The sequence below is a fragment of the Panulirus ornatus genome, chromosome 66, assembly GCF_036320965.1.
Source record: "Panulirus ornatus isolate Po-2019 chromosome 66, ASM3632096v1, whole genome shotgun sequence".
NCBI lineage: Eukaryota > Metazoa > Arthropoda > Malacostraca > Decapoda > Palinuridae > Panulirus > Panulirus ornatus.
The window spans coordinates 16,327,675-16,341,201 of NC_092289.1; the positions used below are offsets into that span (position 1 = coordinate 16,327,675).

Here is a 13,527-nt window from a genome sequence, read left to right on the forward strand (position 1 = left end):
ATATATATATATATATATATATATATATATATATATATATATATATATATATTTTTTTTTTTTTTTTTTTTTTTTTTTTATACTTTGTCGCTGTCTCCCGCGTCTGCGAGGTAGCGCAAGGAAACAGACGAAAGAAATGGCCCAACCCCCCCCCCATACACATGTACATACACATGTCCACACACGTGTATACATACCTACACAGCTTTCCATGGTCCACCCCAGACGCCTCACATGCCTTGATTCACTCCACTGACAGCACGTCAACCCCTGTATACCACATCGCTCCAATTCACTCTATTCCTTGCCCTCCTTACACCCTCCTGCATGTTCAGGCCCCGATCACACAAAATCTTTTTCACTCCATCTTTCCACCTCCAATTTGGTCTCCCTCTTCTCCTCGTTCCCTCCACCTCCGACACATATATCCTCTTGGTCAATCTTTCCTCACTCATTCTCTCCATGTGCCCAAACCATTTCAAAACACCCTCTTCTGCTCTCTCAACCACGCTCTTTTTATTTCCACACATCTCTCTTACCCTTACGTTACTTACTCGATCAAACCACCTCACACCACACATTGTCCTCAAACATCTCATTTCCAGCACATCCATCCTCCTGCGCACAACTCTATCCATAGCCCACGCCTCGCAACCATACAACATTGTTGGAACCACTATTCCTTCAAACATACCCATTTTTGCTTTCCGAGATAATGTTCTCGACTTCCACACATTTTTCAAGGCTCCCAAAATTTTCGCCCCCTCCCCCACCCTATGATCCACTTCCGCTTCCATGGTTCCATCCGCTGACAGATCCACTCCCAGATATCTAAAACACTTCACTTCCTCCAGTTTTTCTCCATTCAAACTTATATATATATATATATATATATATATATATATGTATGTATATATATACACTTCCCCAAACTCAGACATGAGTTTCTGCATTTTCTTTCTCAAGTCTTCTACCAAAGCCATGTTAACTGCAAACAGCACCTGAGCTATCTCCCATTGGCCTTCCTCACCCAAGCATTCAGTAGACTATCCCTTTTCTCAAAGACCATTACATTTATCTCCCACACTACCTTGTCAGTAAACATATTAAACAACCTTGGTGCCTTCACTCACCTTGAGGCACAGTCATCATCACTTGGAGCCACTCACCTTCCTCCATTTTTATTTAATACTAATCACTGATGAGTGCAAAAACAATCTCTTGATGTTGTATGTGCAAACATACATAGCAAACATAGCAGTCTGATAGAAAATTCATGGGCAGGACCACTAAAGCCATTAGTTTACAAAGACCTCCTTGAACATTCAAGAAGGATATTGAAGTATACACGGGGCAGGATGGATTTGATCAGTTGATTTATGCAGGAGACAACGTGCTTTCATGAGCTGAACTATGGCTCATGAAGTGGTCAAGGTTGACTATGGAATAATTTGTTGCCCGAGATTGTAGATGATAGGCCTTGTTTTGGTGCGATACATATTTGATTCTAATGCTACTTTACTAAGGCAGGAGAAGCAATTATCCATAAGGAATAAAAGTTTTTTTTTGTGTAGTTATATGCCACAGTCTTATAGAAAGTTTGTGAACTAGACTAGAACAGCCATTAGTTTGTGTGTGTTATTAGGTAAATATAATCTGATACATTTCTGTTGTTTGATAGTTTTCATTTAATATATTACTGTGAATATACAATTAATGTATTTGATAAGATATGTTCTCCACTTTTTACTGAACTAATTGATTTCTTTTTAGAACCTTAGTGAGCTTTATCCTTTCATCCCTGACTGGTTATCATCTCACTGAATTGGAAAGATCTTGAGCATATGATTGTTTTGTCAAATGTATTTGCTAAGTTTTTGAGAGTAATACATTGCCCTTTCTATGCTTTTTTTTGTAAGGTCACCATGCTTCTTAGTGGATGTGTCTGAATTAAGGGAAAAGTGAAATTTTCTTTAGTATAGTGGTAGTATTGTGGATTTAATTATACTTTTGGTCTTTACAGTTGAATTTTATTGCTTATGTTCATTTTATATATATGCTATGGTCACTGCAGGTGCACAGCGAAACCAAACCTTCACCCTTTGGTGAAAAAATAGAACCAGTCATTGATCTTGAAATCAGAAAGAAGGCAGAGAAGGCAGCTGTGGCTAAGGAGAACAGAGGCAGAAAGGTAAGGAATTATGTTATACACTAACACATTCATTTTTTGATAATTGTGATTATTATTAGAGTAGCATTAGTAGTGGAACAGGAGAAATTGGATCGTTGTTGAGGGTAGTAGATTGGGAAATGGTAACAGGCAAAGAAGAGGTAAAGAGGAGATGGAGCGATGGTTTTGAAAGACTCTTAAATGTAGATGACAGGGTGGCAGATGTTGGGTGTTTAGGACTTGGAGGTACATGGAGTAGAGAGTCTTGGCAAATAGTTTGGTGAAAGATGAGTGGGTGAATGTCTTGAGTAAGTGTGGTAGAGTAGCTGGAGTAGATTGGATTGTAGGTAAAAAAAAAAAAAAAAAATATTGTAGTTGACTGGTTAGTTAGGATTTTCAGTGTATGTAAGGCAGAGGGTGAGGTACCAGAGGATTGGCAGAATGCTTTTATAGTGCAGTTTTATAAAGACAGTGGCATTAGAAGTAAATGTTCAAGTTACAGAGGTATAAGCTTGTTGAGTGCACCTGGTAAGTTGTATGGGAAATTGGTGAATGTGAGGGTGGTATCCTGCTAAAGCATCACATTGGAGAACATTATGGCTTCCAAAATGGTAAAGGATGTGTAGACCAGGTATTTTCTTTGAAGAATCTCCGAGAAATATTTAAAGAAAAGAAATTTACGGTTACTGTTATATATATCTCGAGAAAGTGTTTAATGGTGTATAAATATGCTTTGTAGAAAGTTCTATGAATATAAGGTGTCTGAGTTTTTATCAAGATTATAAGGTGTGTGTGTGTTTGACGAGGATGGGTGGTTGTAGGTGAAATTGGATTTTTGTTAAGGATATGTGATATCATAATGGCTGTTAACCTGTTTGTGGTTGGAGTGATAAAGAAGGTAAATACAAGGGTTATGGACACAGTCATTGGGTATGGGGGGGTCCTGGTAGGCAAGTCTGTTGCTCTTTGCAGATGACACACTTATGTTGGCAGCCTAGAGTGAGAAACTGCTGTTGTTGGTTGACATAACCTATTTGTACCACACAGGAAGAGAGTTTTACACTCAAGGGGCTCAATCTCTTGAAGTTTCTGAACTACCATGATATTTATGAATACTGTCTGCATTAATCATGTCATTTTATTCCTTTCATCTACCACACTTATGCTTTGAAAATGAATTTTTTATGTCTTAAGAAAATTCTTACTTAATTTGCTTTATCCTATGGTTGTCTTATCCCTGCATCTTTCAAAAAGATCAGTATGGTTTAAAAACAAAGGCTTGTACCCTTTCCTAGTAACTCATTTCTCTTTATTTTGGTACCCTTTGTTTCCCTCTGCTAGACTTTGTGCTTCTTTAGGGGTGGTAACCAAACCTGAGAAGCATAATCTGGTTCTGATCTATAGTAGGATATGAACATTTTGCTATATATTTTCTTTATCATGTACTTGAAAGCTATTCTTATATTTACCAACAGAAAGTTGGTAAATATATTATCTCCGAAAATGGCTATGTTTGAAGGAATAGTGGTTCCAACAATGTTGTGTGGTTGCGAGGCGTGGGCTATGGATAGAGTTGAGCGCAGGAGGGTGGATGTGCTGGAAATGAGATGTTTGAGGACAATATGTGGTTTGAGGTGATTTGATCGAGTAAGTAATGTAAGGGTAAGAGAGATGTGTGGAAATAAAAAGAGCGTGGTTGAGAGAGCAAAAGAGGGTGTTTTGAAATGGTTTGGGCACATGGAGAGAATGAGTAAGGAAAGATTGACCAAGAAGATATATGTGTCGGAGGTGGAGGGAACGAGAAGTGGGAGACCAAATTGGAGGTGGAAAGATTGAGTGAAAAAGATTTTGAGTGATCGGGGCCTGAACATGCAGGAGGGTGAAAGGCGTGCAAGGAATAGAGTGAATTGGATCGATGTGGTATACCGGGGTCGACGTACTGTCAATGGATTGAATCAAGGCATGTGAAGCGTCTGGGGTAAACCGTGGAAAGTTGTGTGGGGCCTGGATGTGGAAAGGGAGGTGTGGTTTCGGGCATTATTGCATGACAGCTAGAGACTGAGTGTGAATGAATGGGGCCTCTGTTGTCTTTTCCTAGTGCTACCTCGCACACATGAGGGGGGAGGGGGATGTTATTCCATGTGTGGTGAGGTGGCGATGGGAATGAATAAAGGCAGACAGTGTGAATTGTGTGCATGTGTATATATGTATATGTCTGTGTGTGAATATATATGTGTACATTGATATGTATGGGTATGTATATTTGCATGAGTGGACGTGTATGTATATACATGTGTATGGGGGTGGGTTGGGCCATTTTTTTCGTCTGTTTCCTTGCACTACCTCGCAAATGCGGGAGACAGCGACAAAGCAAAATAGATAGATAAATAAATATAGAAAGTTTGCATCCATAATTGTTCTTCTAATGTGTCTTAACGGTTTTTGATATTTTGTCTGCTGCTTCTTTGAGGGGCCTAGACATCTCAGTGCCTTCTGTTCGTAACCCACTACATCAGTCAACATGCTCTGAGTCCGTGTGTGTGTTTGGAAGAAGGTTGATGGGTGGTATTTTGAGTCTGTTTTTTTTAGTTGGTGATGTAGCATTTTTCTAGAAATAACCCGAGAGAGAGAGAGAGAGTTCACATCAAGGCTGGGGCTTAATTGAAGTATAAAGAGGTTAGTGAAAGGGAACGACAAGAAACAAGAAAAAGTATGTATGAATTTTCGAGGAAATGAAAAACTTTTAAAAGTTTGTAGGTCATATGTATTGTGAGAGACATGAAAAGGGTAGAGAGCTCCAAAGCTTTGAGGGAAGGGAAAGGAACAGTTATCAAAATAGCCCACCCTTGAGTTGCCAGTGGCCATATAGTAATCATGTAATGCTGCAGCTTAGTGCGCATTGTGTGGTCTAGTCGGTGGTGGGAGCACACAAGCAGCCAGCTCTCTGGAGCCAAAGAGGATAGGTGAACCTTTTGTGGATAGGGCAAGTGGGTCAAGTTTTGAAGAACTTCTCACTCCAAAGGAGTATACATTTCCCTGCTAGTGGAATTAGTGGAACCTTGGGCTGCAGGAGTTTTTTTTTAGAAAGGCCTTGAGTAACACTAAGATTCTATCTATCTATATCTCTGATTCCTGTTCCCAAATGGAACTTCCCCAATTTTGTGGTGATGTTAATACAATCTCCATAGCTAGTGAACTTCAGTGCCATTTTTTAATCTTTAGTGCCTCACCCTTAACAGGACTCCTTCATAGAAATTGGTCCTAGAGCGATTATAAATAAAGTAAATGAAAACAGATTATTTTTACCATTGTTGGCTTACTGAAAATATTTAGCTTTGTATTTTGTAATTTTTTGTTGAATTCTTCACTTACAGATCAAGAAGGAAGCAGTAGAGAATGATGACTTTGATGACCTTGTATCTGCCAACACTGGCAAGTCTTTAGCTGCCCGTCTTGGGAACTCTCCTGACTTGATCATAAAGAAGGCAAAGTCAAAAAAAAGTAGTGACGGGACAAAACAAACTAAAAAGGTTTGTAAAGCATTTGATAGGTAATGTCGCACTTGATAAAACTTGCTTCAATAATGTCTCATTATTTTGATATTTCAGTACTCTGATGTTGCACTTGATAAAACTCGCTTCAATAATGTCATATTATTTTGATATTTCAGTACTCTACTTGAAAATTGAGACCATAGATATCTAAACTAAGAATTTTTCTTTCAGCCATCCCCAAAAAAGAGAAAGGGAAAAAATCTGTGGGAATCTGATGATGATGATGAGCAAGATGATGTGGATAGTGATGCATCTGAAAATATTCAGCAAAAAGATAATGTTCAACCCAGGGGACGGGCTTCAGGAAGACGGATGGCAGGTAAAAGTTTAGTTTCTCTGTGTTTGTCACCTTGGCATCAGCATCTCACTTTGGTTGAAATTGTGGTGCTTGTTTGTTGTCTTCTCTAGTACTGTGAACTCTTCAGTAACAAGTCCTTAACCCTTTCAATAATATGGGCATCAATTGATGCCCTACGGAGTATAGTGCTGTTGGTGTGATTCTACATACACAGTTTAGTTTAACATGTTGAATCTTGTGCACATTGTTGGCTGAACATAGTTGGCAACAAAATTGATGATGAGTCATTTGAATTGCCTCCAGGCTTCAATAATTTTTTATTGTGGATTGTTGTATGCCTTTTCTGGGAACTTGCCACCCCTAACATTCAGTGCTGCTCCTCTTCCACACCTTAGGATTGGTAAATCTGGTAAATAAAGTGATTCTCCTGAACAAAGAACAGTTTTGTATATCTATCAATAGAAGAAAAATTATTTTATAGTTTTTTTGCTTATGGGGGAAAAAAGCTTAGAGTAGTGTAATTTTATCTACATAATTTTAACAAGAATCGAGTGGACTTTGTGACCATCATCACACAAAGAATGTTAGTGGCCTGCTGGGATCTTGTCTTTATTTTATTTAGGACCATATGACAAGATCATTTGTTATCCTTGAATTATTGTTGGGGTACACAATGATAAAACAAAATTCTTTCATTACAATGACTCAGCTAAATTACCAGTGATGTGCTCTGGTACTAATGAGTAAAGGGTTTATGATTCATCATGAGAGGCAAGTGTTTTGGGAGCAGCTGAATGAATGTCAGCAGTTTTAATGCACAAAACTGAGCGTTAGTGATGGGTGATTTGAATGCAAAGGTGAGTAATGTGGCAGTTGAGGTTGTAATTGGTGCACATGGGGTATTCAGTGTTGTGAATGAAAATGATGAAGAGCTTTTGGATTTGTGTGGTGAAAAAGACTGGTTATTGGGAATACCTGGTTTAAAAAGAGAGATATATACAAGTATACATATGTGAGTAGGAGAGATGGTCAGTGGTCATTATTAGATTATGTATTATTTGATAGGCATGAAAAAGAGAAACTTTTGGATATAAATGTGCTGAAAGGGGCAGCTGGTGGGATGTCTGATCACTATCTTGTGGAGGCAAAGGTGAAGATTTGTAGAGGTTTTCAAAAAAGAAGAGAGAATAATGGTGAGAAGAGAGTGGTGAGAGTGAGTGAGCTTAGAAAGGAGACTTGTATGAAGAAATACCAGGAGAGATTGATTGTAGAATGGCAAAAGTACCTGGAGAGATTGATTGTAGAATGGCAAAAGTACCTGGAGAGATTGATTGTAGAATGGCAAAAGTACCTGGAGAGATTGATTGTAGAATGGCAAAAGTGAGAGCAAATGAAGTGAATGGAGTGGGTGAGGAATGGGATGTATTAAGGAAGCAGTGATGGCATATGCAAGAGATGCATGTGACATGAGAAAGGTGGGAGGTGGGCTGGTTAGAAAGGGTAGTGAGTGGTGGGATGAAGAAGTAAAGTTGTTAGTGAAAGAGAAAAGGGTGGCATGTAGAAGATACTTAAAGGAAAGAGTGCAAATGCAAATTACCTTAAGATGTTTAAGAGAAAGCGACAGGAGGTCAAGATGAAGGTGCAATGGTTGAAAAAGAGGGCAAATGAAAGTTTAGGTGAGAGAGTGTCATTGAACTTTAGGAAGAGTAAAAAGATATTTTGGAAGGAGGTAAGTAATGTGTGTAAAACAAAAGAGCAAATGGGAACATTCATGAAGGGGGGAAGTGATAACAGGTAGTGATGGAGTGAGGAGGAGATAAGAGTGAGTATTTTGAAGGATTGTTGAATGTGTTTAATGATAGAGTGGCAGATGTAGAGTGTTTTGGTCAGGGTGGTGTGTGAAGTAAGAATCATGGAGAGTGGTTTGGTGAAGAGAGAAGAGGTGTGAACCTTGCAGATGAAATTTGGCAAGGCAGTGGATGTGGATGGTATTGCAGTTGAATTTATGAAGGAAGGGGGTGACTGTGTTGTTGATTGGTTGGTTAGGATATTCTTTGTATGTATGGATCATGATTAAGTTCCTTAGGATTGGCAGAATGCATGTATAGTGCCATTGTACAAAGGCAAAGGGGATAAAGGTGAATGTTCAAACTGCAGAGGCATAATTTTATTGAGTATTCCTGGGAAATTGTATGGAAGGGTATTGATTGAAATTGTATGAAAGGGTATTGATTGAGGGGGTGAAGGCATGTACAGAGTATCAGACTGGAGAGGAACAGTGTGGTTTCAGAAGTGGTAGAGGATGTTTGGATCAGGTGCTTGCTGTGATGAATGTATGTGAGAAATACTTAGAGAAACAGATGGATTTGTATGTAGCATTTCTGGATCTGGGGAAGGCATATGACAGGGTGGACAGATATGCTTTGTGGAAGGTCTTGGGAGTATACAATGTGGGATGTAAGCTGCTAGAAGCAGTGATAGTTTTTATGAAGGGTGTAAGGCATTTGCTCAAGTAGGAAGAGAGGGGAGTGATTGTTTCCCAGTGAAGGCTGGTTTGTGGCAGGGGTGTGTAATGTCCCCATGGTTATTTAATTTGTTTATGGATGGGGTGGTTAGGGAGGTAAATGGAAGACTTTTGGAGAAACAGGCAAGTATGCAGTCTGCCAGGGATGAGAGGGTGTGGGAAGTGAGTCAATTATTTTTCGCCGATGATACAGCACTGGTACTTGATATGAGTGAGAAACTGCAGAAGTTGGTAAATTGGGTGAAAGGAGAATGTTGAGAGTAAATAAGAATAGGAGCAAGGTTATTAGTTTCAGCAGGGTTGATGGAGAAGTTAGTTGGGATGTGAGTTTGAATGGAGAAAAATTGGAGGAAGTGAGATGTTTTAGCATGAATGGAACTATGGAAGTGTAAGTGTCATTGGGTGGGGGAGGGGGCGAAGGTTCTGGGAGCGTTGAAGAATGTTTGGAAAGAGAGAATGTTATCTTGATGAGCGAAAATGGGTGTTTGAAAGAATAGCAGTTCCAACAACGTTATATGATTGCGAGGCATGTGCTATAGATAGGGTTGTATGGAGGAGGGTGGATGTGCTGGAAATGAATTGTTTGATTACAGTATGTGGTGTGAGGTGGTTTGATTGAGTAAGTAATGAAAGGGTAAGAGATGTGTGGTAATATAAAGAGTGTGGTTGAAAGAGCAGAAGGTGTGTTGAAATAGTTTGGACATATATAGATAATGAGTGAGGAAAGGTTGACAAAGGATATATATGTCAGAGGTGGAGGAAACAAGGAGAAGCAGAAGACCAAATTGGATATGGAAGGATGAAGTAAAAATGATTTTGAGTAATTGGGGCCTGAACATGCAGGAGGGTGAGAGATGTGCAAGGAGTATAGTGAAGTGGAGCAGTGTGGTATACTGGGGTTAGTGTGCTGTCAATGGACTGAATCAGGGCATGTGGAACATTTGAGGTAAATCATGGAAAGGTTTCTGGGCCTTGGATGTGGATTGAGAGTTGTGGTTTTGATGCTTTGCACATGACAGCTAGAGACTGACTGTGAGCAAATGTGGTCTTTTTTGTCTGTTTTCCTGGTGCTGCCTAACTGACATGGGGTGGCAATGCTGTTTCCTGTGGGGCAGGCTGGCACTGGGAATGGATGATGGCATGCAAGTATGAATATGTGAATGTATGTATATGGCTAGGTAGCGCTACCTCGCAAACGCGGGAGACAGCGACAAAGCAAAAAAAAAAAAAAAAAAAAAAAAAAAAATGTATATGGCTGTGTATGTATATATGTATATGTTGATATGTATATGTATGGACGTGTATGTACATATGTGTGTATATGAGCGGATGGGACTTTATTCATCTGTGTCTTGGTGCTACCTCGCTGATACAGGAAACAGCCGTCATGTATAATGATAATGATAATTATTACTATTGTATATAAGAATTTGTGTTATTTTATTTTATACTTTGTCGTTGTCTCCCACGTTAGCAAGGTAGCGCAAGAAAACAGATGAAAGAATGGCCTAACCCACCCACACACATACACACACACACACACACACACACACACACACACACACACACACACACACACGTATATAAATACACACCCACACACATGCATATACATACCTATACATTTCAATATATACATACATATACATTGACATATACATATATACTATCCTATGTATTCTATTATAGTATGTCGCTGTCTTCCGCATTAGTGAAGTAGCGCAAGGAAACAGAAGAAAGAATGGCCCAACCCACCCATATACACATGTATATACATAAACACCCACACATGCACATATACATGCCTATGCATTTCAATGTATGCATACATATACATATATACACATGTACATATTCACACATGCTGCCTTCATCCATTCCCGTTGCCACCCTGCCTTATATGAAATGGCACCCCCCCTCTCCCAGCATGAGCGTGAGGGAGCACTAGGAAAAGATAACAAAGGCCACATTAGTTCACACTCAGTCTCTAGCAGTCATGTGTAATGCACTGAAATCATATCTCACTTTCCACATCCAGGCCCCACAAAACTTTCCATGGTTTACCTCCGACGCTTCACATGCCCTGGTTCAATCCATTGACAGCATGTCGACCCTGGTATACCACATCATTCCAATTCACTCTATTTCTTGCATGCCTTTTGCCCTTTTGTATGTTCAGGCCCTGATCACTCAAAATCTTTTTCACTCCATCCTTTCAGCTCCAATTTGGTCTCCCACTTCTCGTTCCCTCCACCTCTGACATATATATCCTCTTTACCAATCTTTCCTCATGTATTCTCTCCATGTGACCAAACCATTTCAATACATCCTCCTCTGTTCTCTCAACCACACACTTTTTATTACCACACATCTCTCTTACACTTTCAATACTTACCTGATCAAACAATCTCACACTACATATTGTCCTCAAACATTTCATTTCCAGCACACCCACTCTCCTCCATACAACCCTATCTATAGCCCATGCCTCACAACCATATAACTTTGTTGAAACCTCTATTCCTTCAAACATACCCATTTTTGCCCTCCGAGATAATGTTCTCGACTTCCGCACATTATTCAACACTCCCTGAACCTTCGCCCCCTCCCCCACCCTGTGACTCACTTCTGTTTCCATGGTTCTATCTGCTGCAAGTCCACTCCCAGATATCTGAAACACTTCAATTCCTCCATTTTTTCTCCATTCAAACCCTACTGAACCTAATAACCTTGCTCTTCACATTTACTCTCAGCTTTCTTCTTTCACACACTTTACCAAACTCAGTCACCAGCTTCTGCAGTGTCTCACTCGAATCAGCCACCGGTGCTATATCATCAGCAAACAACTGACTCACTTCCCAAGCCCTCTCATTGACAGCAGACTGCATACTTGTCCCTCTCTCCAAAACTCTTGTGTTCACATCCCTAACAATCCCATCCATGTATATAATAATAATTATTATTAAATTTGTCATTATTGTTATTGTATGAGTAAGTATTGATATCGATTATTATTTTTCTCACCGTAGCAGCCAGAGTTAAATTCAACTTTGAAGAGGAAAGCGATATTAGCACTGAAAGTGAAATGTTTGCCAATGAAGGTGTAGAGGAGCGTGATGTGGCTCCTAGCAATTCATTATTGGATAATTCTATCTCGTAAGTATATGCATGACTCTGTCTCTCTGTCTGCATCAAATTATTCTCAGTTACCACCAGATTTTGTAAAGTATTGTATTCACATAAATGATGTAATGTTTGTTTCCTTGTCTGTTTATCATCAAGTTTGCATTTAAACTGGGCTTGGTAAAACTTAAGGTTCTGTATACTTTGGGGGTACCCTTACCATGTTGTTATGAAATTTTATGGATGAGTTTGATACGTAAGCTACCTATCTAGATCTCTGATGCCCATTCCCCATGGGAACTCCTGCAAGGGTTTGGCTCCGGCAAAAAGGTCACTGTAACTAGTTGACTCCAGTACCACTTCTTGGTCTTTTAGTGCCTCAGCCTTAACAAGCCACTGGCAAAGGGCAACTCTAGCATAGTGTTTCCATGGGCTCCAATCAAATGTTCCTACCAATGCCTTCTGTCTTATGTTCCTACCTACTACTACTGTCTACTGCTCCTACCATTTTGCCAAAAGGCAAGACTAGCGCATAGCTCTCACCACAGAAAAATGTACTTACAGAGAATGAGTCAAGTGAGTTGAGTATTATGTGTGAAAAGGAGATTGTATGTTTGTGGACACAATGCTGGCAGAGTACATTTGGGTGATGGGGAAAGAAAAGACAGCTACCTGGGTTAGAGGAGTGCAGCTTGACAACCACTGAAGTGCATGCTCACAATGCAGCTATCATAAACCCTCCCAGTACCCTGGTGGGTAGTGCCAGTAGTATACCTATCTGGTTGGTGGCTGCCTGCCAACTACTACCCACTAATGTAAGCTGTAACGAGATTTATGCTGTGTTGGGATAATTCTGATTATGAACATTGGTTTGATATGAAAATTATTAATTTAGGCATTGCTAATTTTGTTCCACAGAATGATTGAAGCTGAACCTAGAACAGAATTTACTGTCAGTGACACAGATTCAGAATTTGAGGAAAGACCAAAGAAATTGATGAAAACTACTGCTGTAACTCAAGGTAGGTTGATTTTCTCTTATTTAATGCTCTCATGCACACATTTAATGGAGATAACTATAACTGTCTGTTTCCCCTTTTTAGAAAGTTAAAATACAAGGAGGGGAGGGTTTGTAGCCTCCTGCTCCTGTCCCCTTTAGTCGCCTTCTATGACACATACTACCTCACGGGGGGGAGGGGATGCTATTTCACGTGTGGTGGGGTGGCAGCGGGAATGAATAAAGGCTGCAAGTATGAATTATGTACATGTGTATATATGTATATGTCTGTTTATGTATTTTGCTTTGTCGCTGTCTCCCACGTTAGCGAGGTAGCGCAAGGAAGCAGACGAAAGAATGGCCCAACCCACCCACATACACATGTATATACATACACGTCCACACACGCAAATATACATACCTACACATCTCAATGTATACATATGTAGACACACAGACATATAAATATATACACATGTACATAATTCATACTGTCTGCCTTTATTCATTCCCCTCGCCACACATGAAACAACAACCCCCTCCCCCCTCATGTGCAACAACAAAGGCCACATTCGTTCACACTCAGTCTCTAGCTGTCATGTGATAATATACTGAAACCACAGCTCCCTTTCCACATCCAGGCCATTATTATTACTTACTCGATCAAACCACCTCACACCACATATTGCCCTCAAACATCTGATTTCCAGCACATCCGCCCTCCTCCGCACAACTCTATCTATAGCCCACGCCTTGCAACCATGTAACATTGTTGGAACCACTACTCCTTCAAACATACCCATTTTTGCTTTCCAAGATAACGTTCTCGACTTTCACTCATTTTTCAATGCTCCCAGAACT

The 13,527-nt window shown here is 39.9% G+C and overlaps 1 protein-coding gene across 2 annotated transcripts in view; it reads left to right on the plus strand.

Annotated features, from left to right (window-relative positions):
- Positions 1-13,527, plus strand: part of Top2 (topoisomerase 2) — a 151,045-nt gene that overhangs the window by 120,781 nt on the left and 16,737 nt on the right. For both annotated transcript variants that reach the window (XM_071658510.1, XM_071658511.1), the window contains 5 exons: positions 2,075-2,191; positions 5,545-5,700; positions 5,896-6,043; positions 11,576-11,702; positions 12,588-12,691. In XM_071658510.1, the coding sequence (XP_071514611.1) occupies positions 2,075-2,191; positions 5,545-5,700; positions 5,896-6,043; positions 11,576-11,702; positions 12,588-12,691 (652 nt within the window). The remainder of the gene's footprint in view (positions 1-2,074; positions 2,192-5,544; positions 5,701-5,895; positions 6,044-11,575; positions 11,703-12,587; positions 12,692-13,527) is intronic.